The following is a 26,907-nucleotide window of genomic DNA, read 5'->3' as shown; positions in this document are numbered from 1 at the left end:
AGCATATTCCAGAAGTCTTGAGGTCTTTCTGAGTGTAGCCTTCATTGATTTGAGATCTACCATACCATTCTCTCACTAAAAGGGAAAACCATAATGGCAGCAGGCTGTAAAAGAAACCTGGTTTGGGAATATTTCAAAGAAGTTCCTCTACTTGTGGATAAGACAGGAATGTGTGCAAAATGCAAACAGTGCAACAAAGAAGTGCAAGGCTTGGTTTGCTGAATGAAACATCATGAGAAGTGTTCCTTCTCAGGAGGAAGTTGTATTGAAGATGATGAAAGGAACATGTCTGAATATGCAGGATCTTCAGGTTGGTAAACTTTTTTATTTCATACTTCTTCCTTAAGGAAGGACTGTCTTCCTTCTGGACTATTCTTGAATTCTCATGCTTGAGAAAAAAATATAGTTGTTACTCTATGGTACTATCATTTTAGATGCAGCTGTGATAAAAATAAATAGATGAAATAGGCAGATCTTCCTTTTACAATTTCACCTTTAAAGTAGTACTGAGTGTCAGTGAATGCAATGAGTAATACTAAATGAGCAGTATGATAATAATAATTAAATAACTGCATTGACTTATTTTGTTTAGGAGAATCCATCCTCAACATACAAGATTCTGAAGACTATCCACCTTCAAGATCACCATCATTTTCTATAGTTTCAGAGTAATCTGCCAGTGATAGTGTTTGTCACATCATGTATGTCCCATAGCCACAGTATATCACTTGTAGCAAAAAGAAAAAAAAAAATCTCCATCATCCAGAAACAACCATAGATAAATTTGTGATAAGAACCAGCAGATTACAAAAACAGGTAATTGATGAAAAAAATCGCCCAGTTTGTTTATGCAACAAACTCTCCTTTCCATATGATTGAGAACCCACACTTCATTAACATGGTTCAGTCATTAAGACCAGGATACAGTCCACTCAACAGAGCAGATGTCACAGGCAAATTGCTGGATAAAGTGTATGAAAGAGAAATTGAGCAGTGTGCAAAAGGACTAGAGGGTGAAATTGTTAACCTGAGTCTTGATGGGTGGAGCAATGTCCACAATGGTTCTGTTGTATGTGCTTGTGTGACAACAGAAGAAGGGAATGTCTTCCTTACAGAAACAATTGATACATCAGGAAAAACACACAGCAGAATACTTACAAGAAGTAGCAATAAAAGCTATAATAGACTGTGAACAAAAATTCAGATGTCTAGTATGCAGCTTGGTAAGACAATGCTGCAAATGGATCCAAGATGAGAAGAAATTTAGAAGAGATTCCCACGTTAATAACATGGTTGCAGTGCTCATTTGATGCACCTCCTAGCCAAAGACTTCAGTGTTCCAGAAATAAAGGCTAATGTTGTTGAAATTGCAAAATACTTCTGTAACAACCACTTTGCAGCAGCTGCTCTGAAAAAAGTGGGAGGAACCAAGCTAACTCTCCCAACAGACATGCACTGGAACTCACTAGTGGACTGGTTTGAGCACTGTATGAAGAACTGGCCTAATCTGATGACAGTTTGTGAACAAAATCCTAAAAAAATAAATGGCACCATCACAGCCAAAGTTTTCACCACTGAGCTTAAGAGAAATGTTGAAGACATGCGGAGTATCCTGAAGCCTATTTCTGTAGCCTTGAACAAAATGCAGGGAAATCGCTGTTTTATTGCTGATGCTGTTGAAATTTGGAAGGAACTGAGTGAGATCTTAAAAAGAGAAATATGCAATGACAGAGTTAAATTATAAGCATTTAAAAAATGAAGGGGACAAGCACTATCTCCAGCTCATTTTCTTGCAAATATTCTCAATACTCGGTACCAGGGTCAAATCTTAACTGCTAAAGAAGAGGAGTTGGCTATGACATGGATATCCAGCAATCATCCCTCCATAATGCCAACTATAATAAACTTTAGAGCTAAGGGTGAACCATTCAAGAAATATATGTTTGCTGATGATGTTTTAAAGAAAGTCACACCAGTGAACTGGTGGAAGTCACTTAAGCACTTTGATTCAGAGAGTGTTGAGGTGATAATCTCAGTTTTAACTGCAGTAGCTTCTTCTGCCGGTGTAGAAAGAATATTTTCTTCCTTTGGACTAATTCATTCCAAATTGAGAAATCGTTTGGGACTTGAAAAAGCAGGAAAGTTTCTTTTTCTTTTCCAGATTATGAACAAACAGGAAAATGAAGGTGAAGATGACTGAGTTAGCTGCAGAAACCAATAATTTAAGTTTCTCATGTTGACCTGTCTGAAAAATAAATAAACTTCCTTTAACTATTTTACTTAAAAACAATTTTAACACAAACCTGATTTTAAAAAACTTGAATGTTTAACTACATTCAAAAATTCATATGCTTGTTTTGTTAAAATATTGTATGTTTGCTATTGAAGAAAAAAATCCAGAATACATAACGTTGTTGTTTTAGTTAAATAAAATTTAAATGTCTGTCTGGTGTGACAAAATTCCTCCTCTATCTTGGTGGGTCCTGCGCTTATTGGCGGATATTCTTGCTTCAGAGATTCACCATGTGGGTTGGGGAACAGCCCAGAGACCTTCCCCTCTGGAAGAACCCACAGTCCAAGTCAATTGGGAGGTTTGGGGGGAACCCTGGCCCGCCCTCTACTCTAGGTTCCAACCCAGGGCCCTGTGGACTGCAGCTGTCTATAGTGCCTCCTGTAACAGCTGCATGACAGCTACAACTCCCTGGGCTACTTCCCCATGGCCTCCTCCAAACACCTTCCTTATTCTCACCACAGGACCTTCCTCCTGGTGTCTAATAACACTTGTGCTCCTCAGTCCTCCAGCAGCACACCCTCTCACTCTCAGTTCCTTGCGCCTCTTGCTCCCAGCTCCTCACACTCACACCACAAACTGAAGTGAGCTCCTTTTAAAACCCAGGTGCCCTGATTAGCCTGCCTTAATTGATTCTAGCAACTTCTTCTTAATTGGCTCCATGTGTCCTAATTAGCCTGCTTGCCTTAACTGGTTCTAGCAGGTTCCTGATTACTCTAGTGCAGCCCCTGCTCTGGTCACTCAGGGAACAGAAAACTACTCATCCAGTGACCAGTATATTTGCACTCTACCAGACTCCTGTATCCCACTGGTCTGGGTCTTTCACACTGGTGATGTTCTCCCCCTAATACAGCATGGCAAGAAAATCCTCCAAATACACTGCTCTACAGCCAAAATGCTTCTGAAATAAATGGAGTCAAACTTTACTAATTCTGGGTCACTGAGAACGAAAATGATGCTTAAAATTGTTGATTGGCTTTAGTTTTCAAGATATGCTATTGGGTCAGTATATACTACCCTTGACTTGGGAATGGTGGAGGATAAGTGAGTTATAAAGGGAAGGGATCTCAATTTAAACCAGAAATGACTAAAATACATCTTTGACTTGATCTATGAATAAATCTATGACTGAGTTTGGACAGTACTTGCTTTTTAGGCAAAACAATGAATGATGCAATCTGAAGCTGGTATTGCGTCATTCATGATATGAATTGCATCATGTTATTCCTAGAAGTCATGGATGATGCAATCATAACGAAGCTTACATCACTCTGCTGAACAAATTGCCCTATATCAGCTCTAGAAATCATACAGTATCGTGCTCTCTTATTTGTCAGTGTTTGATTTTGCAAAGGGACACATTTCTGTTTAGCCAAAGTGAGCAGAGATGCCTCGTACTTGTGTGAACAATGCTGATAACTTCTGCTATGTTTGTGGTGAAGTGTCTTTTGCATCACAAAAGCGCAGTATAACCACTATGGTTAAGAAAGCCTATCACCTTTATTTTGGTTGCAAAATTGGAGATCAGGACAAGAGGTGGGCCCCACACATATGCTGCAACACTTGTGCAACAAATCTTCGCCAGTGGTTGAACAGGGAAAGGAAATCTTTGCCTTTTGCAGTGCCAATGATTTGGAGAGAGCCAACAGATCATACCAGCAATTGTTACTTCTGCATGGTGCCTCCAGTTGGGAAAGGTGTGTCAAAGAAGAAAAAGTGGACTGTGCATTATCCAAACATTCCATCAGCTATAAGCCCAGTACCCCACGGAGAAGGACTGCCGGTTGTGAAATGCACAAAGTTATGTGGTATGTATTGTACATTAGTGACACAGATGAGCCAAAGCAAGGACATTTTAAGTTGCCCTGAAGTTGATTCCTTAGCCCTAGAGCATGAAGGACATGAGTATCTCCTAGCACTGGAACTAGCCTTCCCTACCAGGCCCTGCAGGCCTACAACCAACTACAAGCTATTCATTTGCTTCCTCTCATTTGCCAGCCCTGCCTGCCTGGTGTCACACTGCTAGTTGGCTCCATGCCAGTTTTCCCATGTGTGTGGCCTCACTCCTGATATGACCCCCTAAACCCTTAGTTGCAGCCTGACAAAGGAGTCAAGAAGAGGTAGGCAAGGGGGGAAGTGAGACAGGAATACAGACAGGGAGAGGACGACGGGAGAGGTAACTGGTAGAGGAGACAGGGTAAATCAGGACTGAATATTTTGCATGCTTCAGAAAAGCTCCAGGCAGACAGATTTCCTGCCCCCAAAGTTGTGATTTGTTCCACCTCTCAGCAGCCTGAAATCCCCTCTCCCTTTCCTGCATTGTCCACTTCCAAACAGTAAGAAACTGGCCAGTCCAAAAGGTTAAAAACCAGAGACCAAATACATCCCCAGTAAAGTCAATGGAGTTACACCAGGGAGGAATTTGGTCCCTAGGGATTAGCTAGTAACCTAAAGATTAGTACATCTTTGGAGCCACTATATTTTATGTGCCTCAGGTCGTTGAATGATGCAGCACGTACCATAATATGTCACAGTACGTGTGCACAATGGACAGTTTAACAATGGCGTGTCCCCCATAATGTGAATTTCCTGAGTTGTATTTGTATGTTTCACAGATCATCATATAAAATTCATAGGGGTATGTGTGTGTTGTGTATGTGTGTGGGGAGGTATGCTGAGTGAGGAAAATGATCCAAGGGGTAAACATCTTCTCATATTAAAATAAATTCTTCATCTTCCTTTCAGAGTTTATTTTTAACAAAATATCTTTGGCTGCACCGCAGCATTTTTTCACTAGTTGGAGATGGTTATCTTATCAGAAAGTTTCCCCACTGAACATATTCACATAGTTAACCCTGCTCTCCCTTGTGAGCTGGCTTCAAGCAGGCTTTTTTTCCGCTCCATGCACAGACTACAATAAAATGTTATTGTGATGTATCGGTAGCTTACTGGGAAGTGAGACAACTGATTATGTGATTTATTTATTGTAATTAAGTAATGTAGAAAGAACCTATAAGCCTAAACTTGTTTGAATCCATATTCATAAGCTAAGCATTCAATTCATGCCCCAGAATCATTTGTCAATCTGGCCCTTTTTTTTTTTAATGTTGCCTAGAGACTCTCTTTTTTTCCTTTTGCTATTAAGTTACCTGAAACTGACACTAAGCCCTGGATCTCCTCCAAGCTGTAATAAAATAAAAGGAAATGTACTCCATGCAGTTGGACCAGCCATTACTTTGCCTACAGTCTTAATAAAGGCCATCTTTAGATCAGGTTGGACTTGTAAAAGCAGCAGGTTATTCACTGTTTAAACAAAGCTACAACTTTTTGTTTGTGACGTTTTTAAATTTGTGGCAGTGTTCTCACTGACGATGGGAGCCGTCATGTTTTGGCTGTTTTGTTTATTGAGTTTGCCTATGCAGCTTTACTTCTTCCTCAGGGGTTTTCAAAGGCAGACTGTGAAAGAAGAAATCAAGCTGTTTTCAAAGCTTCAGAGCCGTGAAACCAAAATGTACTGGATGGGAATGAGCCGTTCACTTTTATTTGGGGGAAAATACCAGAGAAAATATTTGCACTTTGAAATATTTGAGTTCCGGAGTGGGTATGAACTTTTCCTTCATTTGAGTTTAAAAAGGGAAATAACAATTAACTAGCACTCTCCACATCTTCGAAGTGCTGTGTAATCATTAACTAATTAATTTGCTATTGGGTTCACCCTCTAGCAGTTCTGTGAGAGAAGAAGGTTTCAACATTTTTCATGACATGGAAGCTGTTTCCAAGGCTTAACCACCTACTTAGGAACATAGGAATTGTCATACCAGACCAGAACAGTGATTCATCTAGTAAAGTATCCTGCCTCCAATCAATGGTTCAGTTGCATGGAGTAACCTTCCCATTGGGGAAGTTTCTTACTAACCCCAAGAATTTACTTAGATTGTAAGTTCCTTGAGGTAGGAACTCCCTTTTTGTACTGTGTTTGTACAGGATCTAGCACAACGAGACTGTGGTCCATGACTAGGGCTCCTAGGCGTTACGGCAATACAATAAATAATGATTAATGGTTGGTTTATTCCTTTCCAGTTACTGAAGGCCACCAGTAGTCACTCAGCACTAGAGGTGTTCACTTCTTCTGTTGCTCGATTTACCAGTGCGGTTTAATCTGCTCAATCACAGTAAAATAAACCTGATGGATTCCTGAAACAAAGAATATCTAGACCAGGTTAAAACATCAGTTTGTACTTATTAACTACTGGTGGCTTTTGGGTGGAGGAATTGTGATTCTCGATGGAAGAGTGGGTGGTCTAGTAGATGATTGGGTTGTTAATTACTTGTTTTATGGAATTGTCATGAAATAAAACTTATGTTGGACAGTCTTCCAACATTCTTGTTTTACAGTTCTTTAAGGTCTTTCACTTACTCCTCACATTCCTGAAACTAATTATTTTACTTACACACTCAATTCCTTTTATGCTGATATTTTCTAATTTAGTTTATTAGGGTTACAATCTTAGCAAACTTCCTTATTTTCGTTCTTCTTTATTGTACTGACAAACCTATCAATGTATAATTGTACTTTGAATCTTCTTCTTAAACACATATCCCAGTGTCTTCCTTAGGAGCAGCAGCTGCTCCCATTTTTCTGTAGTGTTCTCATTTTAAAGTCTGTCAAATGATAATCCAGTTGAGTGTAATTAAAACTGAACAATGTTCCTCTCTTGTCGTTTTAATGTAGACTTTTATAACCCACTTGCTGGGAAAAGCTATTTTCCTAATTAAAAAAATCTTATTTTAAAGTCAGCTCTTACTTTCCTTCTCTCCTAGCCCTCAAAACTGTACATCATTTCTGCATCTTACTAATTAAAACTTTCCTGTTCCCTGTAGCCATCTGCGGACCTGTCCTCAGTTGAACTGTAGATTGGCTTCTGAGGAATACTGTGTTAAACACTGTTTATGTGGGTTAGGGATTAGTAATGTAGTAAAATAGTTGATATCTGAAAGACTGAGACATTTGTTCCCAGTTTATAGGCAGTAAGGGATTGGCTATCACATATGTTCACTCGAGTCACTTGTCGTGAGTAGGGTTGCCACCCATCCGGTTTAAAACCGGGCAGACCAGATTTCTGCTTGTGTGTCCAGGTGCCATTGGACAAGCCACAATGTCTGTTTTTTTTAATCTGTGGCAACCCTAAGCAGAAGGAAGGAGGCAGTGTAGCAACAGTAGCCATCCCTGCCTCCGGTGCTAGGCTGCTTGTGTGGCTTGCGACAGCACGTGGCATGCAGGGGTGGGGCCTTGAGGGAAGAGGCGAAGAAGGGGGCAGTGCCTGGGGGAAGAGGTGGAGAAGGGGTGAGGTTTCAAGGGAAGAGGTGGGACAGGGATGGGGCCTCAGGGACGGGGTCCAGTTACAGCCATTAGAAAGGTGGCAACGCTAGATGTGACATATCTGTCATTCTTTCAAAGGGGAGCTGCTGACATAATCATCAGTCTTCTAATGCTTATTTCTATTGCAAGGCTTTACCACTGTCTTTATAATGATTTATAGCACATTTGCAATATAGTGTATTTTTGGAAGGGTGTTTAAGGGGATGAGTTAGTAGTGGAATTGAAAGTTCTCAATGGTTGTCCAGTGGAAAAGACAGAAGCAAAAAACTGATTAAGTTCTACTGTAGAATTGTAATGTAGAGCTGGATCAGAGTTTGCAAGAAGCAGAGCTTCTTAACATTTTTTTGTACTGTATTATTTTATTGTATTATTGTGACAAGGTGGTGTCTCAAGGATGGTGCCAATAAATCCAAATGCAGCAGAAAGCAGCCACGGAAGGAGGCAGTTGCAACACACACGCAAAATAAGGGAAGTCCTGTTATAAAATGAACATGTAAAGGTTTGTAGTAGTTTGCAGCTTTAAACAGTAGGCTTCCCAGACAGAGGTGTGGACAGACCAATATGAAGAAAAGAAATGCCTGGGGTAAGTTTTGATGAATACTATGTATTAACCAGTGATCTACACAAATCAGTATTTTCTCTTCTTTCACAGCATGGCCGTACCCCTCTACATCTTGCTGCCTACAGGGGGCATCTTCGTGTTGTGCAGATTTTGCTGAAGGCAGGCTGTGACCTGGACATTCAGGATGATGTAAGTAGATGCAACCATTCTTATACCAAGGGGCCTGCTCTTCCAATCAATGATTCAGTTTCTGAACATAGCTAGAGTTTTGCTTCTTAAAGGTGGGGGTGAAATTAGAACAGAATCAGTCTCCCACCTATTCTAATTTTGAAGCATAACAAGTAAAACTGTATCAGAGTCATAGTAAAATTTAGTGTTTTAGATGAGTAGCTTGGTCCTTATTTTCAAGCTGTAGCAGAGCATTAAAAGATGCCTTTCTACTCTAGGCCTGAGTGAGTAGTAATAGAGGATGTTGCCTGCAATTTGATACATGCATGGAAATACGAGCACATTTGTGCCATACAGGCGCCCCATTGAAACACTTTACATGATATAATCTGCCAGGAATGTTTGCAACAGAGAGGACTTCAAAATGCAGAAGCTCTTCTGCAGAGAGCATAGAAAAATGAGCAACTGGCCTGAAGTACTGTACAGTACCACAGCAAATTGGCTACCAGTGGCACCTTAGAGACTAACAAATTTATTAGAGCATAGTGGACTACAGCCCACTTCTTCGGATGCATATAGAATGGAACATATATTGAGGAGATATATATACACACATACAGAGAGCATGAACAGGTGGGAGTTGTCTTACCAACTCTGAGAGGCCAATTAAGTAAGGGAAAAAAAACTTTTGAAGTGATAATCAAGCTAGCCCAGTACAGACAGGTTGATAAGAAGTGTGAGAATACTTACAAAGGGAGATAGATTCAATGTTTTTTTTCCCTTACTTAATTGGCCTCTCAGAGTTGGTAAGACAACTCCCACCTGTTCATGCTCTCTGTATGTGTGTGTATATATATCTCCTCAATATATGTTCCATTCTATATGCATCCGAAGAAGTGGGCTGTAGTCCACGAAAGCTTATGCTCTAATAAATTTGTTAGTCTCTAAGGTGCCACAAGTACTCCTGTTCTTTTTGCGGATACAGACTAACACGGCTACTACTCTGAAACCTGGCTACCAGTGTAATGCTTGCAGTATGAGTTATTCCCTGTCTCTCATAACATGGGATGATAAATGAATAGGGTAAGTTATTTGTGATCATCCTTACAATTAGCAAATGATAGTTTTCAAAAAGTAAAAAGTAAATCATTGGTATTTCTCAGTTTTCCTGTAAAAACAATGATAATGCTAGAGCTGAATGCTAGGGAAAACGTTGCTTAGATGAGGAGACATTGGAATTATTTGCATAATCAATTTAGGTCTCTCACTCTGACAAACAAGGAGTTAGGCTGAATTGTTTTTAACAGATTGAAATAAACTTGTCCAGATTCATTGCTGACTCCTGTTAACAGACTGTAATTTTGCCTCTAATTTTTTCTGTGGTGCTCCAACTTGGGATAGGAGTAATGACCCTGCTCTCAAGAGCCTTAACATTGTTACTTGTGTCTCTGACCCAGGAGGTCTGTTCTACAAATGCTGCAGCGCTTTGATAAAGATGCTGGAAGCCAACAGGAGAGAGCTCTCCTATCAGCTTCTTTACTCCTCCTCCATGAGAGGTGGTAGCTACATCGGTGGGGGAATCTCTCCCGCTGACATAACACTGTCTACATGGCAGGGCGAGAGACCGGGGGGGGGGGGGGGGGGCAGAATTTAACATCAGTATAACTACATTGCTCAGGAGGGTGGATTTTTCATACCCCTGCTCAATGTGGTTATACTGAAGTAAGTGTGTAGCGTAGACCTGACCTGAGCGATGTCCGCATAGTTGCACTATTTAGGATCTCTCGCAGGGAGTGGTCAGCAAGGCCATGTGCTATGGTGCTTACAATGCAGGACTAGGCATTAGGGGCCAGATTTTTAAAGGTATTAGGTGCCTGAATATGCAGATAGGCACCTAGTGTGATTTTTTTCAAAAGCACCTAGGTGCCTAACTCCCATTGGGTGCTTTTGAAACTCCCGCCACACATCTATCTGAATCTTTAGGTGTCTAAATATCTTGAAAAATCTCACCATTAGACAGCTGGGTTCTATTTCCAGCTGTCACTAACACTGAAACTTAGGGTAGTCTCTGGCAGGCTTGTAACCTTTATTTTTCTGCAACCACTCTTGTACTAAGGTTCTTGAGTCAGTAATTCCATTTCCTAGCCTCTCATTGCTACAGTTTGCGTCTCTGTAAAATAGGGCTAAGACCTGCTATACAGATGTATGGGGGGGCTTGATTAATTCATATTAGTCAAGTGTTTTCAGATCCTCCCCATGAAAGGTGATGTGCACAGTTAGTGCAGAGTATTGTTGTTCTAAAGAAATTACAGAAAATATATAAGTACAGTCAGCTTTCCTGTAAGTAAGGTAACTACTCTGGGAATCCAAGTTATGCCAATTATTTACCAGGTGGGATTTTATGGGTGGGAGGGGAGGGGAAAGAAAATGAACTATTTTCTCAGTGGGACTGGCATTTTTTGAATGCTGTTATCACAAAATCTGTGCTATTTGTACATCTAACTTTGCATTCTGAAGAAACTGATAAAAGTAGGCATGTTGGGAAAATGGTGAATCTGAAATTATCATTACATCAGCCAAAGAGTGAGTCTTATTCCTCTGCAGATTAATCTATTCAGTTCATTCACTTTTCCTGTAACTTTCACCAAGTCCTGGTTCACCACAGTGTGATGCTGTACGAAGCACTGTAACTAATTTTAACAACAAACTAGAAATGTGGTTATGTTGTAAAGCCTATGTTCATAGAATTGAATTCCATTTTTGGGTCCCCTTGTATTATACTGGATATCTCCTCTGAATATAATGAGAGCTCTAAGAATTGTTGTGCATTCTGAGTGGTGCTGTTTGGATTTGTTTCTTAGGGAAAAGAGGGAAGGAGAATAAAACTCCCAACTTGGGGATTGTCACAGGACTGCCTGAGATGAAATGTGTTAGCTAAAATATCTCTGCTTTGCTTTCAGATGGTAAAAAAGCTGCCTGCCTATAAATTCCCTTAGTCCAATCCATTTTTGCACACTTTTTACTTGCATCACACAGAGATGTTTCTATTGCTTTTTAGTCACTGTTACTGTGTGTCAGAAACTGAGGAAGAAACCCTTTGTTCTGTTGGCACTGATGGATTTCAGCATCTAATATTGTCAATTAACAACCATTTCATTAATATTATTCATAAATATACAGCTAGATTTTAAAATAACGCATGGGGGAAATAATCAGATAATTTATTAAAAAATATTTTTAAATGTCTAATTTTCCATTTTTATGCAGAATTATTGCAATTACACGTGCAAATTATCCTCCCGCAACTTTAAAAATCTGATCCGTGTTCTATTTCATTTTTTAAAAAGATAGGGGGGCTCCAATAACAAAATTTTAATTTTGAGCTGAATATCTCTAACTAATTCATAAATGCAAGAACTAACTTTTCATCTGCCGCATGGCGAATAGAAGTGGATAATTCTAAATGTTGTGGAGAGATTAAAATACTAACTTCATGTTCTGCAGATGAAGTACTTTAAAACACTAAGAGACATGAGAATTAGTTGAAGAATGACCTCCAGTGGCCTGGAGTGGGATTATTATGAATTTCAACCTGTGGAAACCAGCTCTGTAGAGTATGAAACTCCAGGAACTAATTCTTTCCTTCTCCCTGCCAATCCTGCAAACTCTTACTGGAATGCTAATGCAATCTCTGATTGGTCAATGAGTATTCATACAGCACATACTTCAGAAATAGTCAAGGAGAAAGTTGCCCTGGTGAAAGGAATCAAGGAAGAAAAAGATGAGAAAAACCAGAGGAGAAAGGCTAGAAAGGAACCTAGAAGATCAGAAAGAGAGAAGGAGGTTAGAAATCTTGTGCATCAATCTTGCCTTGAGCTTCCCTCTGACATGGCTGCATGTAAAATCTTGGATTGGCAGTTTGGCATGTTAGAGTTCCTAAAACGGTGCATGGTTGCATGGCTGGGTTTCATTCTTGATGCTTTGCATAAAAATTATCTACCCCTCATTTGGCGTCCCGCTGAAAGCTTTCTGACTATCTCAGTGGAAAGTATGTCTTTATAAAAAATCTAAGTTGAAGAAACTAACACAAATGGGCCATAACCCAAAGTTTAAAAATATTTCAACCAAAATGTAAATATGCAAAGTGCCTTCTGTAGTTCCAATAACTGACTTTTTAATTTCCTTTAGTTATGTTTATACTTTCTTGCCTTGATCATTTCTGCTGGCCTTTTATCACTATTGTCCAAGAGTAAAATGCTTATTATTGTGATTTCATGATTATTCTCTCTGTTTAGCAAGGGAGAAGAGAATAGCAAGTTCACAACAATGCTTGGAAGCCCTGAATGGCTGATTCAACTACTTTAGAATATTGAAATACTCATATGCTATTAGGAGTCCTGTGGTCTTACTGATATCATTTTCTGTATTTTAAAAATTACGATTTTAATTAGTAATATGCTAAAGAAACATTACTGTTCACACTTTGATTTCAAAGGTTAAAACTTTCCAAACTTAGCAGTTTTGTCTCAGGACTGAAGATGATTATCTTGCTATTGATTTTTTTTTTTAATTCAGCACTCCCATGGCAGGATAATTTGTTCACAACAAATAATTTGACCCACTTGGGCAGTGAATGGTGTAAACAGCAAGACAGAATGGTGGGAGGAGGCAACAAGTGAGATTGGAAGGAGTATCCAATCTTTCATCCTTAAAGGAGATGATAGCATTGATGGAGGCAGTAAAGAAGAGAATGTGACTGTTGGGGTGCTGGTAGATAAGGGAAGAAGTGAAGTGCCTTGATTAGATCATGCTGAAGCACAAGTGGGATTTACAAACTAGGTGCTCCCTTGCCTATCTTGCCTTCAGGGTCCAGTCTGGTAGCTGTGCTCTGAGCAAGGGTGGCTGCCTTTAGCCCAGTGGTTATGGCACTCCTCCAGGATATGGGAGATTCTGGTTTAAATCCCCCCCTTGCCTTCCTGGAGCAGGGTCTTGAACTTGTGTCTTGAGTTTCCCACCTCCCAGGGCTTGCTCAGTTTCTCCTTTTGGGAATGTTCCATTGCATAAAAATACTTTAAATATTCCTTGGGGGTGGGGGAGAGAGAGAAAATTGACCGGTGGTTTGGGCTCTCCCCTGGGAGGTGCACATGCAAGTCCCCTTCTCCAGTGAACATTTAATTATTTATACAAAGTGGAACAGTTTCAACAGGAAAGGCTGAGAGACACTTGCCCCAGGATAACCTGTTTCCCAGTGATTAGGGCACTCTTCTTGTAGAGGGCAGACTCAAGTTCAAGAGTAGGGATTTGAATCTGGTTCTCCAGAATCCCCTGGTTCTCCAACATCCTGGCTGAGAGTTTTAGGCAGTGGACAAAAGGTTGCTAGGAGTGCACCACCTCCTCCTCACTTTTTCATGAAAAAACACTAACCTGGCTTGGGAACACCCAGGAATGGGTTCATGGCTGGGAATCCTGAGTGGAAATAGGTACCTCCCCCTGGTTTAACTCCCCTTGAGGAATGGGGCTTAGGCCACACCCCTCTCCTTGGCATTTCCTGCTGGCTGGCTTATGTAGCTCCCTCTCAGCATGCTGGCTGTTCTGAATCCCATTCTTAGGTGCCTAACTCTCCTCTTGCATTGTATAGGGAGCCTGGGTCCCAAACTCAAGGTTATGAATTCCACTAGGAGACAAGGCAGGGATGATGGATTCTTCCTAAATGAGGCCCAACCCCCTCCATGGCCCTGCCCCTGAGGCCTCGCCCACCAGCTAAGCTGGAGTCCGGCTAGGGAGCCCAGGCCCCTCCACCTGCCCTGGGTGAAAGGCCTGAGAGCAGCCCCCAGCCCATGTTCCCACCCCAAGACCCACATCCAGGCACATGGAGGGTCCGCACCTCCCCACGTGGCTCTTAGCATAACCTAGCTGCGGCTTCTGGCCTGGGGGCAGGGCCTCGGGCTGAAGAGCCACAGCCAGGCCATGGTAAGAGTCACCTGGGCAGCTTTGGGAAGCTGCGGACACCTTCACCTGCCCTGGGCAGGGGCCGAAGGAGTGGGAACATGGGCCGGGGGCTGCTCTCGGGCCCCCACGCCCCGGGCAGGTGGAGGGTCCACAGCTGCCCAGGCTCCCCAGGCCTCTGACCCAAGCCAGGCTCCAGCTTCCGACCTGGCCGGGGGCAGGGCCTCAGGGGCAAGAGGAGGGGCAGGGGGCTGGTCCTGTGGCAAAAAGTGGACAGGCCAGATCCCTCCACTTTGACAAGGTGCCTAAACGTTAGGCCATGTCTACACTACAGCAGCACAGACATGGTGCTGCAGTTGTGCTACTGTAGCACTAGAATGTAGATTCTGCCTACCTTGACGGAAGGGTTTCTCCATTGCTGTAGTTAATTCACCTCTCTGAGAGGCAGTAGCTAGGTTAACAGAAGAATTCTTCCTCTGATCTACCTGCACCTGTGGGTGTAGGTTGACCTATGTCGCAGAGAGTGTGAAATTTTTCACAGCCCTGAGCGATGTAAATAGGCCAATCTAATTTTTAGGTGTAGACCAGGCCTTAGGTGTTGCAATGCTCAGTCCCCTGGTGAATCTAGCTCCTAAGTGTTTCAGTTCAGGCAAATCTCTCCATCATAGTAGTAAAGGTCACATCTGTATAACAGCACTACTGTTCCTTTTTCATTTTTACTGATCTTGTTGTCTGCAAACTCCCTTGTAAGCAAGTCACTTACAAACAGGACCATAAAGTGTTTGCTTCAGATTTATACACTTAATTGTCTGCAAAATCAATATGCACTATAGGTATTGTTTTTCTCACAATCTCCAGAACAGTATCCTGTGACGCATTCTACAATGCGCAGTGTTAAAAGCAGGGCTCAGGCAAGTGCTGTTTGGTGACATAGCTATTTTTTAATAAAAGGAAGAGATAGGCAATGTGAAAAATGTAAATGCAGAAAGAGAAATGAGAGTCAGTGATTACACTGCTTTGAAAGCTCAGACTCTGCACTTGCAGAGAGAAGCTGATGCACAAAATAAAGCAACCAAACAAAAATTTGCAGTTGACCATATAAAGGCATCCTGATATTAGCCCTGTCCTAAAAGACAAAATAGTTTCACTAGAATTCTACAAATGGGGGGAGAGACAGGTTAAAACAATATATGTAGTCAGTATAATATATATCTCTGACGTGCTCAATAACTCAAGGCGAAGTCTCATAGAATATCAGGGGTCCTGCAAATGACTGAGAACCTTTGAGTAAAATTAGTTTCTTTGTGCCTTGAGCGGAATATGATTAGGGTCATAGTTTAATTGAAATCTGAGCAGATGTGGCACTTACATTTCTGTGTTCCAACCTTCAATGCCTTGCTCAGTGAGTACTCTGTTTGGAGAATGCTCTCACTACAGTACCTGGAGACAACCTAAGCAAGCTGGCCCATGTTGCCTGGTGGCAGAGTGGGGTGCTTGGAGAATGGCTTGATCTCAAGCAGGCTCAGCTGCTGCAGCTGTGAAAAGTGAGGTTATCTGCTTTTCAGCTATTTGGTTTATTTTTAATTAAAGTGAAATGTTCACAGGAGTAGCTGTTATCTCCCAAAAGCCAGTAAGTTAAATGACTGTTTAATTAAATGCAATTACTTTAATTGGGTCAGGATAGAAAGAAGAAAAAAATAATGTAACAACAAAAATGAATTGAGTTAGCACTATGAGAAGATCCTTATTTAAAGCTACACTGGGTCCATTCCATTCTTGTCTCCCATTTGACCTGTCACACAGAATGTTTCAGACCTTTAAGGTGGAGTAACCATACATAGTCACCACAGTTCTCACAGCTTCCTACACCACAGGCAAATGCTGTTTCACTGTATACTTTATCATCATGTCTTTCACAGTTTTGCCCTTGTAAACATGTCATAGCAATAGTAAATGGTGGATTTCTTTCTATTTTAATGCTAGGATAAACTGGTCTGTGCAAATTCATACTACTCAAATTAATAATATGCTGCATTAGCAATATCAGTGGCAGCCTAGAATGCTGTGACATTGTTGAATCCTCTCACAGACTGCAAGGCCAGAAGGGACCATCATGATCATCTAGCCTGACCACCTGCACATTGCAGGCCACAGAACCTCATCCACCCATTCCTGAAATAGACCCATAACTTCTGGCTGAGTTACTGAAGTCCTCAAATCTTGATTTAAAGACTTCAAGTTACAGAGAATTCACCATTTACTCTAGTTCAAACCAGCAAGTGACCTGTGCCCCATGCTGCAGAGGAAGGGGGAACCCCCCCTCTGTCCCCAGAGTCTTTGCCAATCTGACCTGGAGAAAATTCCAATCACAAATATGGCAGTCAGTTAGACTCTGAGCATGTGGTTGCTGTATAATAATAGTTGTCAATAAATACATGACCCATACAGTTGTAATGCGATATAGTCTTTTAGAGTTATTTCAGTTTAGGGCGGGTTGATTACTTTTTTTTATTTTGGCTTTAATTTAAGGAAAATATGGAAGAGTTCAGACATATTTAAAATACTCAGTGTTGCCAACTCTTGCAATACTTGGTGTTTTTCTTAAGGCCTCAGATCTTCGAGCCATGTAAATATGAGAATCTTAGCTTTTGTTTAAAAAAAAAAATTCTAGCTTTCATGGTAGTGGAGAAAAGCTTGAAAACATGAGCCCTGAAGGCACAAAACACAGAAAAGAAATACAATTAACCCAAAATGTATTATTTTAAAAATCAGTCTCATGATTTTAAACCAATTTCATCTTTTATTGGGAGCATTTTTGAATGCTTGGGGTTGGCAATACTGCTGTAGAAATTAATAACGTCTTCAATCTCAGTAGAAAAAAAACAGCCCCCTTAAGAGCAATTTATAACTCATTTGCCAGTTGTCTAGCACTCTGTATAGGAGCAAACTATTCAATTACCCCAATTATATTCAGTTATCTGGATCTAAATTCTTGCAGTCAAGTATGACAAAAACATGGTAATCTTCAGTTTTAATGTTTTATTAAAGTCTGTCATTATCGGCTTATTGATTGTATCAGACAAGCCATTTTTATGATTATTACTTCTTGCTGTCTCCAGACTTCCCCCGTCTGTATACATTCCACATTTCTTCTATTCATGTGTTTTGGCAAACACCATGTAGGGGAGCTGGACTGTACAGGATTCCCAGTCTGGGAAGCAAAAGGCTCTGATTGGTAATCAGAACCGGGTCTCCTGTATGGTACTGTGGAAGTTGTCTCTCTCTCACTGTGTGCTGAGATCATGGAATTTGTTTTAGCACCACAGACTCAAAATAGCTGCAGAGAATGAACAAACAAACAAAGATAAGATCGTGGAAGACCAATGTGATGAGATACAACTAAGAGACCTTAATTCTATGCCCTTTTTTTCCCCTACAGATATTGTGGGTCCTTGGAAGTATGGAGCCAAAATTAATATGTTAAAATGGCTATTAGTGCTGTAATAATTTTAAAACTAGGTGCTAAGTAACCCCCGTATTGCATCTGGGATAGTCTTCTGGTGAGAAGTTATAACAATGAGCTGTGGGTGTTTTCAGGAATTAAAGGTAGTAAACTGTTGGTCTGCAATAGTAAACCATATAATGCTTCCATTACTCTTGGAAACCTTAATGATTGTAGTTTATTGGTATTGCTTTCAACAATAACTAGTATTTGAATGATGTGTGATGTAAATAGTTTCAGTATATGGGACGTGTGTATGATATCTGTATAAAGTATGTGTGTGTGTATATTTATATGGAGTCAAAATTAGGTGGGACAGGCACTGATTAAAATAAATTGTTTCTTTTTACAGGGTGATCAGACAGCCTTGCACCGGGCTACTGTTGTAGGAAATACAGATGTAATAGCAACTCTCATTCAAGAGGGGTGCGCTTTGGACAGACAAGACAAGGTAATGAGAAGACCTGTTGGATAATAACTGCACTAGACTGTAATATTAGCATGCTTTGGAATATGCTGTTTAGAATTTATACTCTGGAGTAAACAATTTAATAGCAATTATGCAGATAAGAAACCCTACTTCCCTTTGGAACTACACTCCTGTTTTACTCACATTTGACATACTGGTAAGTTGATCATCTCTGAGCCGGGAGTCTGACTTTCTCCTCATGATGGCAATATGAGGAAGACCACAGGCTTCAAAGGAAACAGTGGGAATCAGCCAGCGAGTGAGGCAGCATGTAGTGCTACTAAGAAAACTTAATCCAGTGGAGGCTGAGCAGTGCTATTTGTTAAGTAAAGCTATGAACTGAACGTCTGAAGGAACCGTGTTGATCCCTCCTCAGAGGCATCGTTACTCATTGGCTCATTAGGCAGGGAATCATTTCTTTGTCATCTGCAACTGGAAGTGATTTAGCTGATATAGTCAGAGGTGCTGCTACCCAACTGGGCTGATCAGATAGAGCATTGAATTAAATAGTACTCTGGGTGCAACAATACATAGGGTAGTGCTGCAATATTGATTCTCTAGGAAGTGCTTTGGACTGTAGACAAAACATGAGCTAAGTAAGTCTATACGTGAAAGCTCATATTCTATTTCAGATTTTATTTAATCCACATTTTAGATAAAGCTACTAATAAAAGCAAATATCTACGACATACACACACTCACACTCTTTCTCTGCTTAGGTCAGAAGCTGAGTTCCAGGCTGTACATTTTAGAGGGAGACACCCAAAACTATAAAGCAAAAGCCTTCCATGGGGATTGCTTTATTAGCCACCTGTATGAAGTTTCGGGAGTCTTCTCCCCAGCCCTTGAACTTCCTTGGTGTCTGCAGACCCAGCACCAAAATGAAAGCAAAAAGTATGATAGGACCCTTACCCCGCTCCGGGATGGTATTTGAATACCCTTTTCACCCCCAGATCTTATTTTTTGCCTTCAGTCCTGTAGCACAAATATATGTGCGCTGGTGAGAATTCACTGCATTTCTCAGCTATGCAGTGTAAAAACCCATTGCCATGTATATATGGGGAAGGAAAGCAAGCCAAAATAGGGAAAGAATGGGTTAAAGAATATTTAGATAAATTATATGTATTCAAGTCAGCAGGCCTGGTGAAATTCATCCTAAGGTACTTAAGGAAATAGCTGAGGCAATCTCAGAACCATTACCGATTATCTTTGAGAACTCATGGAGGACCTCTGAGGTCCCAGAGGACTGGAGAAGAGGAAACATAGTAGCTATGTTCCCCTAGCACAGGGGTGAGCAAACTACGGCCCGCTGGACCGTCCTGCCCGGCCCCCGAGCTCCTGGCCCGGGAGGCTAGCCCCTGGCCCCTCCCCTGCTGTCTCTTCTCCCCCGCAGCCTCAGCTCGCTCCGCCTCAGGAGTGATGCTCTGGGCGGCGGGGCTGTGAGCTCCTGCGGCAGTGCAGCTGCAGAGCCTGGCCTGACCCGGTCTTGGTGCTGCGTTGTGGCGGTGGCGTGGCCAGTCTCTAGCTGGGCGGCGCAGCTGTAGCGCCGCCAGCTACTGGCACTCCAGGCAGCGCAGTAAGGGGGCAGTGAGTAGTGAGGGTTGGATAGAGGGCAGGGGAGTTCGGGGTGGTGGTCAGGGGACAGGGGTGTGGATGGTGGTCGGGGGGGGAAACGGGGTTGAATGGGGGCAAGGTCCCGGGGGGGGGGGCAGTCAGGAAGGAAGGGAGGTTGGATGGGGCAGCAGGGGGCAGTCATGGGCATCAGTTCCAGGGGTGGTAGGGGACAGGGAGAAGGGGTGGTTGGATGGGGAAGGGTTCCCGGGGGGGCCATCAGGAATGAGAGGAGGGGTTGGATGGGGTGGTGGGGGTCCGGGGATAGTCAGAGGACAGGGAGCAAGGGTGTGTTTATGGGGCAGGGGTCCCAGAGGGGCTGTCAGGGAACAAGGGGGATAGTAGGGGGCAGATAGGAGGTGGGGGCTGGGCCATGACCCTCTCCCCTAACCGGCCCTCGATGCAGCCCTCAGGCCAAAAAGTTTGCCCGTCCCTGCCATACCATTAAAAAAGGGAACAAAGAGGACCCAAGAAATTACAGACCAGTCAGCCTAACTTTGATACCTGGAAAGATAGTAGAAAAAATTGTTAATCAATTTGAAAGCACCTAGAGGATAATAGGGTTTAAGGAACAGTTATCAATGGTTTCCTGTCAAACTGGGAGAGCGTATCTATTGGGGTCCCCCAGGGGACTGTTCTGGGTCTGGTACTAAGCAATATTTTCATTAATGACTTGGATAATGAAGTAGAGAGTGTGCTTATAAAATTTGCAGATGACACCAAGCTGGGAGGGGTAGAAAGCATTTTGGAGCAGAGGATTAGAACTGAAAACAACCTTGACAAATTGGAGAATTGGTCTGAATTCAACAAGATGAAATTAAATAAAGACAAGTGCAAAGTACTACATGTAGGAATGCAAAACCACTACAAAATGGGGAATAACTGGGTAGGCAGCAGTAATGCCTGAAAAGGACCTAGGGGTTATAGTGGAACACAAATTCAATATGAGTCAACAGTATGATGCAGTTGCGCAAAAAAAAAAAAAAAAAAAAAAAGGCTAAAATCATTCTGGGGTGTATTAACAGGAGTGTCGTATGTAAGACATGGGAGATAATAGTTCTACTCTACTCAGCACTCGTGAGACCTCACGTGGAGTACTGTGTGCCATACTTTAAGAAAGATGTGGACAAACTGGAGAGAATCTAGAGAACAAGAAAAATTATAAAAGGTTTAGAAAACCTGACCTATGAGGAAAGGTTAAAAAAAATTGGGCATGTTTAGTCTTGAGAAAAGACTGAGGGTGGAGACCTAATAAGTCTTCAGATATTTTGAGAGCTGGTATAGAAATGATGGTGATCAATTGTTCTTTATCTGCACTGAAGGGAGGACAAGAAGTAATGGAGATTTCGGTTAGATATTAGGAAAAACTTTCTAACAGGCTTCCAAGGGAGGTTGTGTAATTTCCATCATTGGAGGCTTTTAAGAACAGATTGCACAACCTGTCAGGGATGATCTAGGTTTACTTGGTCCTGTCTCAGTGCAGTGGGTTGCACTAGATAACCTCTCAAGGTCCCTTCCAGCCCTCCATTTCTATGATTCTATATAAACATCACCACAGTCATCAGTTAAACCATACTGTATGGAACTTCCTAGAGAATCCCCATCACCTTTTGTTCCAAATACAAGTCACTACAGGATAGTGATTAGCTGTCACTATCTTTAGGGCTTATAGTCTTTCTGTGACAGCAACTGGAAGACAAGTCAATCACAAACACATGAACAGGTCTAATTCTAACCATTGAAAAGCAATGGAGCACATACTGCACACACATCAGTATAATGTTATGCTTGGTTAGAAACTCAGGGGTTGATGAAGTAGAGGCAGGGAGGGTTGAAAGTAGGAGGATGCCCCTGGAAGTTGTTTAAGCCTCAGTCTAGCATACATATGCCTAACCCCAAACAGAATTAGATAGCAAGAAAAGGGAAACTATTTTTAATGCCCAAACAGGGTTACAGCACCTACATTCTGAATGTAACATTCCTGTATGTGTGGACACAACACCCTAAACTGCTGCTCTTGTGTGTGTGCTCTTCAGGATGGGAATACAGCGCTTCATGAAGCATGTTGGCATGGATTCAGTCAGTCTGCCAAACTGCTGGTTAAAGCAGGAGCTAATGTTCTTGCCAGAAACAAGGTGAGATGCATGTAGAAAGAGCTTTCAGTTCTGATGTAAAATGGCTGTTTCTCATTGGTGGTGATTTCTGGTAATGGCATTTCCTAACAGGTGGTGGTCCAGTTCCTAGTGGGATTTCTCATTCTCTTTGAATTAATTATGCCTGGATGATTCTACCAGAAACATTAGGAAATTTTGTTTTTTGACAGCTGACACAGGAGGCGCTCAGTAATGATTTGAATGATACATTAATTATGACTGAAGAACACTGGAATTCTTATGGAAACTTCTACTGTGTCCTAATTTATATTGAGTGGATTCATTGTAATGGGCATGATTAAAATGAATATTAATTGAACTAATAGGGAAATAGCATTAAAATCCAATTGATCATAAATTAGTCAAATGAACACAAACCACAAAAGAAGGAAAACAGTATCTCTTTTGTTATAATGTTTCCATTAATGTACCAGGATTTAGTCTTGTTAAAAATTTGTGAGGAACTCTTAAGTGTCTCTCTTTGTATTACAATATCTTATGCTCAATTCAGGAGAACTGAATATATGCCCCACCAGAATTGCAAACAAGATTTTATAACACAAATATAGGGTACCAAGTGAGGACTGTAAAATTATATTCTAAATTGGAGCAATATACCATGGCATAAACAATTTTACTAAAATCAAAATGAAATACCCTTGGGAGATTTTTTCCCCACCCACTAGTCAAAAGGTTAATGGAATAATCTGAAAAACAGCAGGGGGCAATATACGTTAAATTAGGGTTTGAAATGTTCAGCCAGTTGAGCAGTCAGATTGCATGGACATCACTAGGTGTTGTTACAGGCAACAGGAATTTAGAGCTACTATACTTATTTTATCTTGTCATTTTCCTTTAAAAAATGCTCCATACAATTTCAGTAAACATGTCTATAAACCTCTGAAATGAGCCAACAGTTCAAAAGAACTATAATCTGTAAAACTAAACTGTACACTGAATATTAACAGAAAAGAAAAGAGAAGAAAAGACAAGACACATGGGTATAAAAATGAGTATGAGTAAAACTATATACTATATTGACATAGGACAGGAACAGCCCCCATATGCAATCAGACTTTTTATGGTTACTTTGTAATCTGTAAACAAGATAACTTTGATGCTGTTTCACTTGATTTATAGCATCCCTTCTTTTATATTAGGCTTTGAGTTTGATTTCCAGATGCTCATATTTATGTATATTAGATATTCTTTAGATAACTCATATAGTTACAAATATCAGGCAATAGAACTTTTTCCAACATCCAGAACCATGAAAGTGTGAGTGATTGTGTGTTAATATAAGAATTGCTACTCTGTTTACTTGGGTGCCATGTGCATTAGAAGATTTTAACTAAAAGGATGAATGCTGCATAAAAGCTATGAATGATGCATAAACTGTAAGAAATTCTGAGACAGACCTCTCTTAAAAAGTGTATGAATACAGTAGGTTGGCAAAGGCACGCTGTTAGAACCCAACGCATAGCATGTCAGTGTTCAAACATGCACACGCCCTGCTTCTGCTTCCAGTGGCAATAAAGAAGTTTCCTAACTTTACTTAACAATTCAATCCTATTTTCACTTCATCAAAGCTGGCTTCTTTGGATGCTTCTCAACTTCTTATGCTCCTAAAGATTCGACACAGTGGTTCTACCAGCATGACAAAATACAAAGTATAGCAGTAGTCAGGGTTTAGGCTCTGACAAGGTCCTGTTATAAACATTCATACTAGGAAAAATCAATTGCCTGGCAGCCAGGACAACCTGACAAAGTGATAATTACTTATTGCCAGTCTACAAGCTGCTGACCTACACCTGAGAATCCAGGGTGTCTTGACTGAATGACACTACCCTGTGGAGGAGAATGGATTTGGCCTCTAAACTCAATTTATACAATCCACTAAACAGAAGAAATGGATTATTTGCCTACCCAGACTGTTACTTTATTTAATTCCTTCTCATGATTAGTTTCAGTTCATGTTGCATTTCAGGATAAGAGCATGTGGCTAACCATATATGTGCTATGGTATAGGATTGAGCACAAGTGCCATCCACTGATATTTATAAAGAGACAATGATTAGAGCAGGAGTCGGCAACCTTTCAGAAGTGGTGTGACGAGTCTTCGTTTATTCACTCTAATTTAAGGTTTCGTGTGCCAGTAATACATTTAAACGTTTTTAGAAGGTCTCTTTCTATAAGTCTAAAATATATAACTAAACTATTGTATGTAAAGTAAATAAGGTTTCTAAAATGTTTAAGAAGCTTCATTGAAAATTAAATTAAAATGCAGAGCCCCCCAGACTCGTGGGCAGGGCCTGGGCAGTGTGAGTGCCACTGAAAAATCAGCTTGCGTGCCACCTTTGGCACACGTGCCATAGGTTGCCTACCCCTGGATTAGAGGCTAGCTTTCATTTCCAGCCTTAAGTGGGATGCACTAGTCAGTCCACCCAAGATTTTAAGTGTAGGTCAGGTTCAGATCAACAGCTTGCATTTGAGGGGAGGGACAATAATATACATACAACACAAGTAATTTCTGAAAATACTCCTTTCTTGATCCAAGATGTTAGGACAGACATATTTTCTTGTCTGGCAACCAAATTTGAGAGTTAGGTTGCTGTCTTCAAACAAGTTGGCTTAACAAAAAATCCTTAGTCTGATAAACATTATTCTGGGAGATCAGTACTAGCGTTTTTACATCCGTGAACAGTCTGTACCTTTCAGTTCATATTTAGGAGGCTGGGAAATCAGAGGTGTCTTTTTCCAAATCTGTACAACTTGAGTCCAGTCCCTGTCACTGAAGTCAATGGGAGTTTTGCCATTCAGTAGGAGCAGGAGCCAGCTCCACTGTATGAGCTCTAAGCTCCCTGTGCTCCCTCTGCAATTTTTGTGAATTTCTACCAAAGTGCTGCAGCCTCATTTCTCTGCCTCACTGCTTGAATTTACACTTCTAGCAGCTAATAATGAAAGAACTGTACCGGCTCTTCAGAGAATAACCCAAGGGGAAAAAAAATCTCTACATTTAACTTTGTTCAGAGAAAAAAAAAAATCTGCAATGCCTGCTACAGTTCAGAGACTTGTATTCAGAACTGCAGTACATAGTAATGTCAAATCAAAGACTTAAGACTCTTCTAAGAGTTCTGTGACAAAGTTCCTCCTCTATCTTTGTGGGTCCTGCGCTTATTGGCAGATTTTCTTGCCTCAGAGATTCACCATGTGGGTTGGGGAACAGCCCAGAGATGTTCCCCTCTAGAAGAACCCACAGTCCAGGTCAATTGGCAGGTTTGGGGGGAACCCAGGCCCACCCTCTACTCCGAGTTGCAGCCCACAGCCCTGTGGACTGCAGCAGTCTATAGTGGCTCCTGTAACAGCTGCATGACAGCTACAACTCCCTGGGCTACTTCCCCATGGCCTCCTCCAAACACCTTCCTTATTCTCACCACGGGACCTTCCTCCTGGTGTCTGATAACGCTTGTGCTCCTCAGTCCTCCAGCAGCATACCCTCTCACTCTCAGCTCCTTGCTCCTCTCACTCTCAGCTCCTCACACTCACACCACAAACTGAGGTGAGCTCCTTTTTAAAACCCAGGTGCCCTGATTAGCCTGCCTTAATTGGCTCCAGGTGTCCTAATTTGCCTGTCTGCCTTAACTGGTTCTAGCAGGTTCCTGATTACTCTAGTGCAGCCCCTGCTCTAGTCACTCAGAGAACAGAAAACTACTCATCCAGTGACTAGTATATTTGCTAGGGTTACCATTCGTCCGGATTCCCCCGGACATGTCCAGCTTTTTGAGCTAAAAATAGCGTCCAGGGGGAATTTGTAAATGTCCAGACTTCCCCCCCCCCCCCCCCCCAAATGCAGAGCGCGCGCGGCTAACAGGGCAGCCGGCCGGATGGTGTCACTTACATGGGGCTCCGACAGCCAGAGAGAGCATATCCTCCACCTCCCCTGCAGCAGCAGAGATCACTCCCTGCATTCGCAGATCGCCTCCGGCAGTTTGCACCGGCAGTCTGGAGCTCCTCCCCTGCTCCTCCTCCCCTGCCAGCCAGCCTGCCGGGACGATCAGCTCACAGAGACTTAGGCGAAGGCCAATAAGGGGACCAGGGGGTCGGAGAAGGGGCAGGGAGGTTTTGGAGGGGGCAGTCAAGAGACGGGGGAAGGGGTCTGGGAGTTCGGGGGGGGCTTTTTGGGGGGGGGGGGTGGATAAGGTTTTGGGCAGTCAGGGTACAGGTAGGAGGTAGGGTTCTGGGGGGCAGTTGGGGGGGGTCTTAGGAGGGGGCAGTTAGGGGACAAGGAACAGGGAGGCTTAGGTAGGGGGTGGAGTTCTGGGGGGCAGTTAGGAGCAGGGGTCCCAGGAGGGGGCAGTCAGGGGACAAGGAGCAGGGGGAGGGTTGGGGGCTCTGAGGGGGGTGGAAAGTGGGAGGGGCAGGGCTAGGGCAGGACGGGGGTGGGGCTAGGGCGGGGCTCCTCCCGTCCTCTTTTTTGCTTGCAGAAATATGGTAACCCTAATATTTGCCCTCTATCAGACTCCTGTACCCCATTGGTCTGGGTCTGTCACTGTTCTTCCAATTCAAAATGTGCAAGCGGTGACTGGTGTTTGAGCAGTAGGTGAGACATGAAAAGGGGGATAATTGGGAGAATGAACAAGAAGCAGGGAGCCTGATAATGCCTAAAATCCTTTTACTTGAGATGATCACATTTTCAGATCCAAGCAAACCTATTGCAGGCTCAACGACAAAGACCAACAAAACAAATATTCTAAGGACTTGTCTACATGCGTGCGACGGTGTGTGCTTTTGGATTACGTTTGTGCATATTAACAGCTGTGGAAAAA

General features: G+C 42.0%; 1 protein-coding gene across 7 annotated transcripts in view; it reads left to right on the top strand.

Moving 5' to 3' along the window:
- The window catches only part of ANKRD6 (ankyrin repeat domain 6), a 160,826-nt gene that overhangs the window by 116,938 nt on the left and 16,981 nt on the right, over window positions 1–26,907 (top strand). For 4 of the 7 annotated variants that reach the window (XM_034766039.1, XM_034766041.1, XM_034766040.1 and 1 more), the window contains 3 exons: window positions 8,323–8,421; window positions 18,201–18,299; window positions 21,965–22,063. In XM_034766039.1, the coding sequence (XP_034621930.1) occupies window positions 8,323–8,421; window positions 18,201–18,299; window positions 21,965–22,063 (297 nt within the window). Of the gene's footprint in view, window positions 1–8,322; window positions 8,422–11,904; window positions 12,244–18,200; window positions 18,300–21,964; window positions 22,064–26,907 lie in introns of all 7 variants that reach the window. The other 3 variants (XM_034766038.1, XM_034766043.1, XM_034766044.1) reach the window with 3 other exon arrangements.

This window comes from Trachemys scripta, chromosome 3, assembly GCF_013100865.1.
Source record: "Trachemys scripta elegans isolate TJP31775 chromosome 3, CAS_Tse_1.0, whole genome shotgun sequence".
Lineage (NCBI taxonomy): Eukaryota > Metazoa > Chordata > Testudines > Emydidae > Trachemys > Trachemys scripta.
Note: the sequence above shows the minus strand (reverse complement) of the source record. Positions and strands in the feature narration are given on the sequence as shown.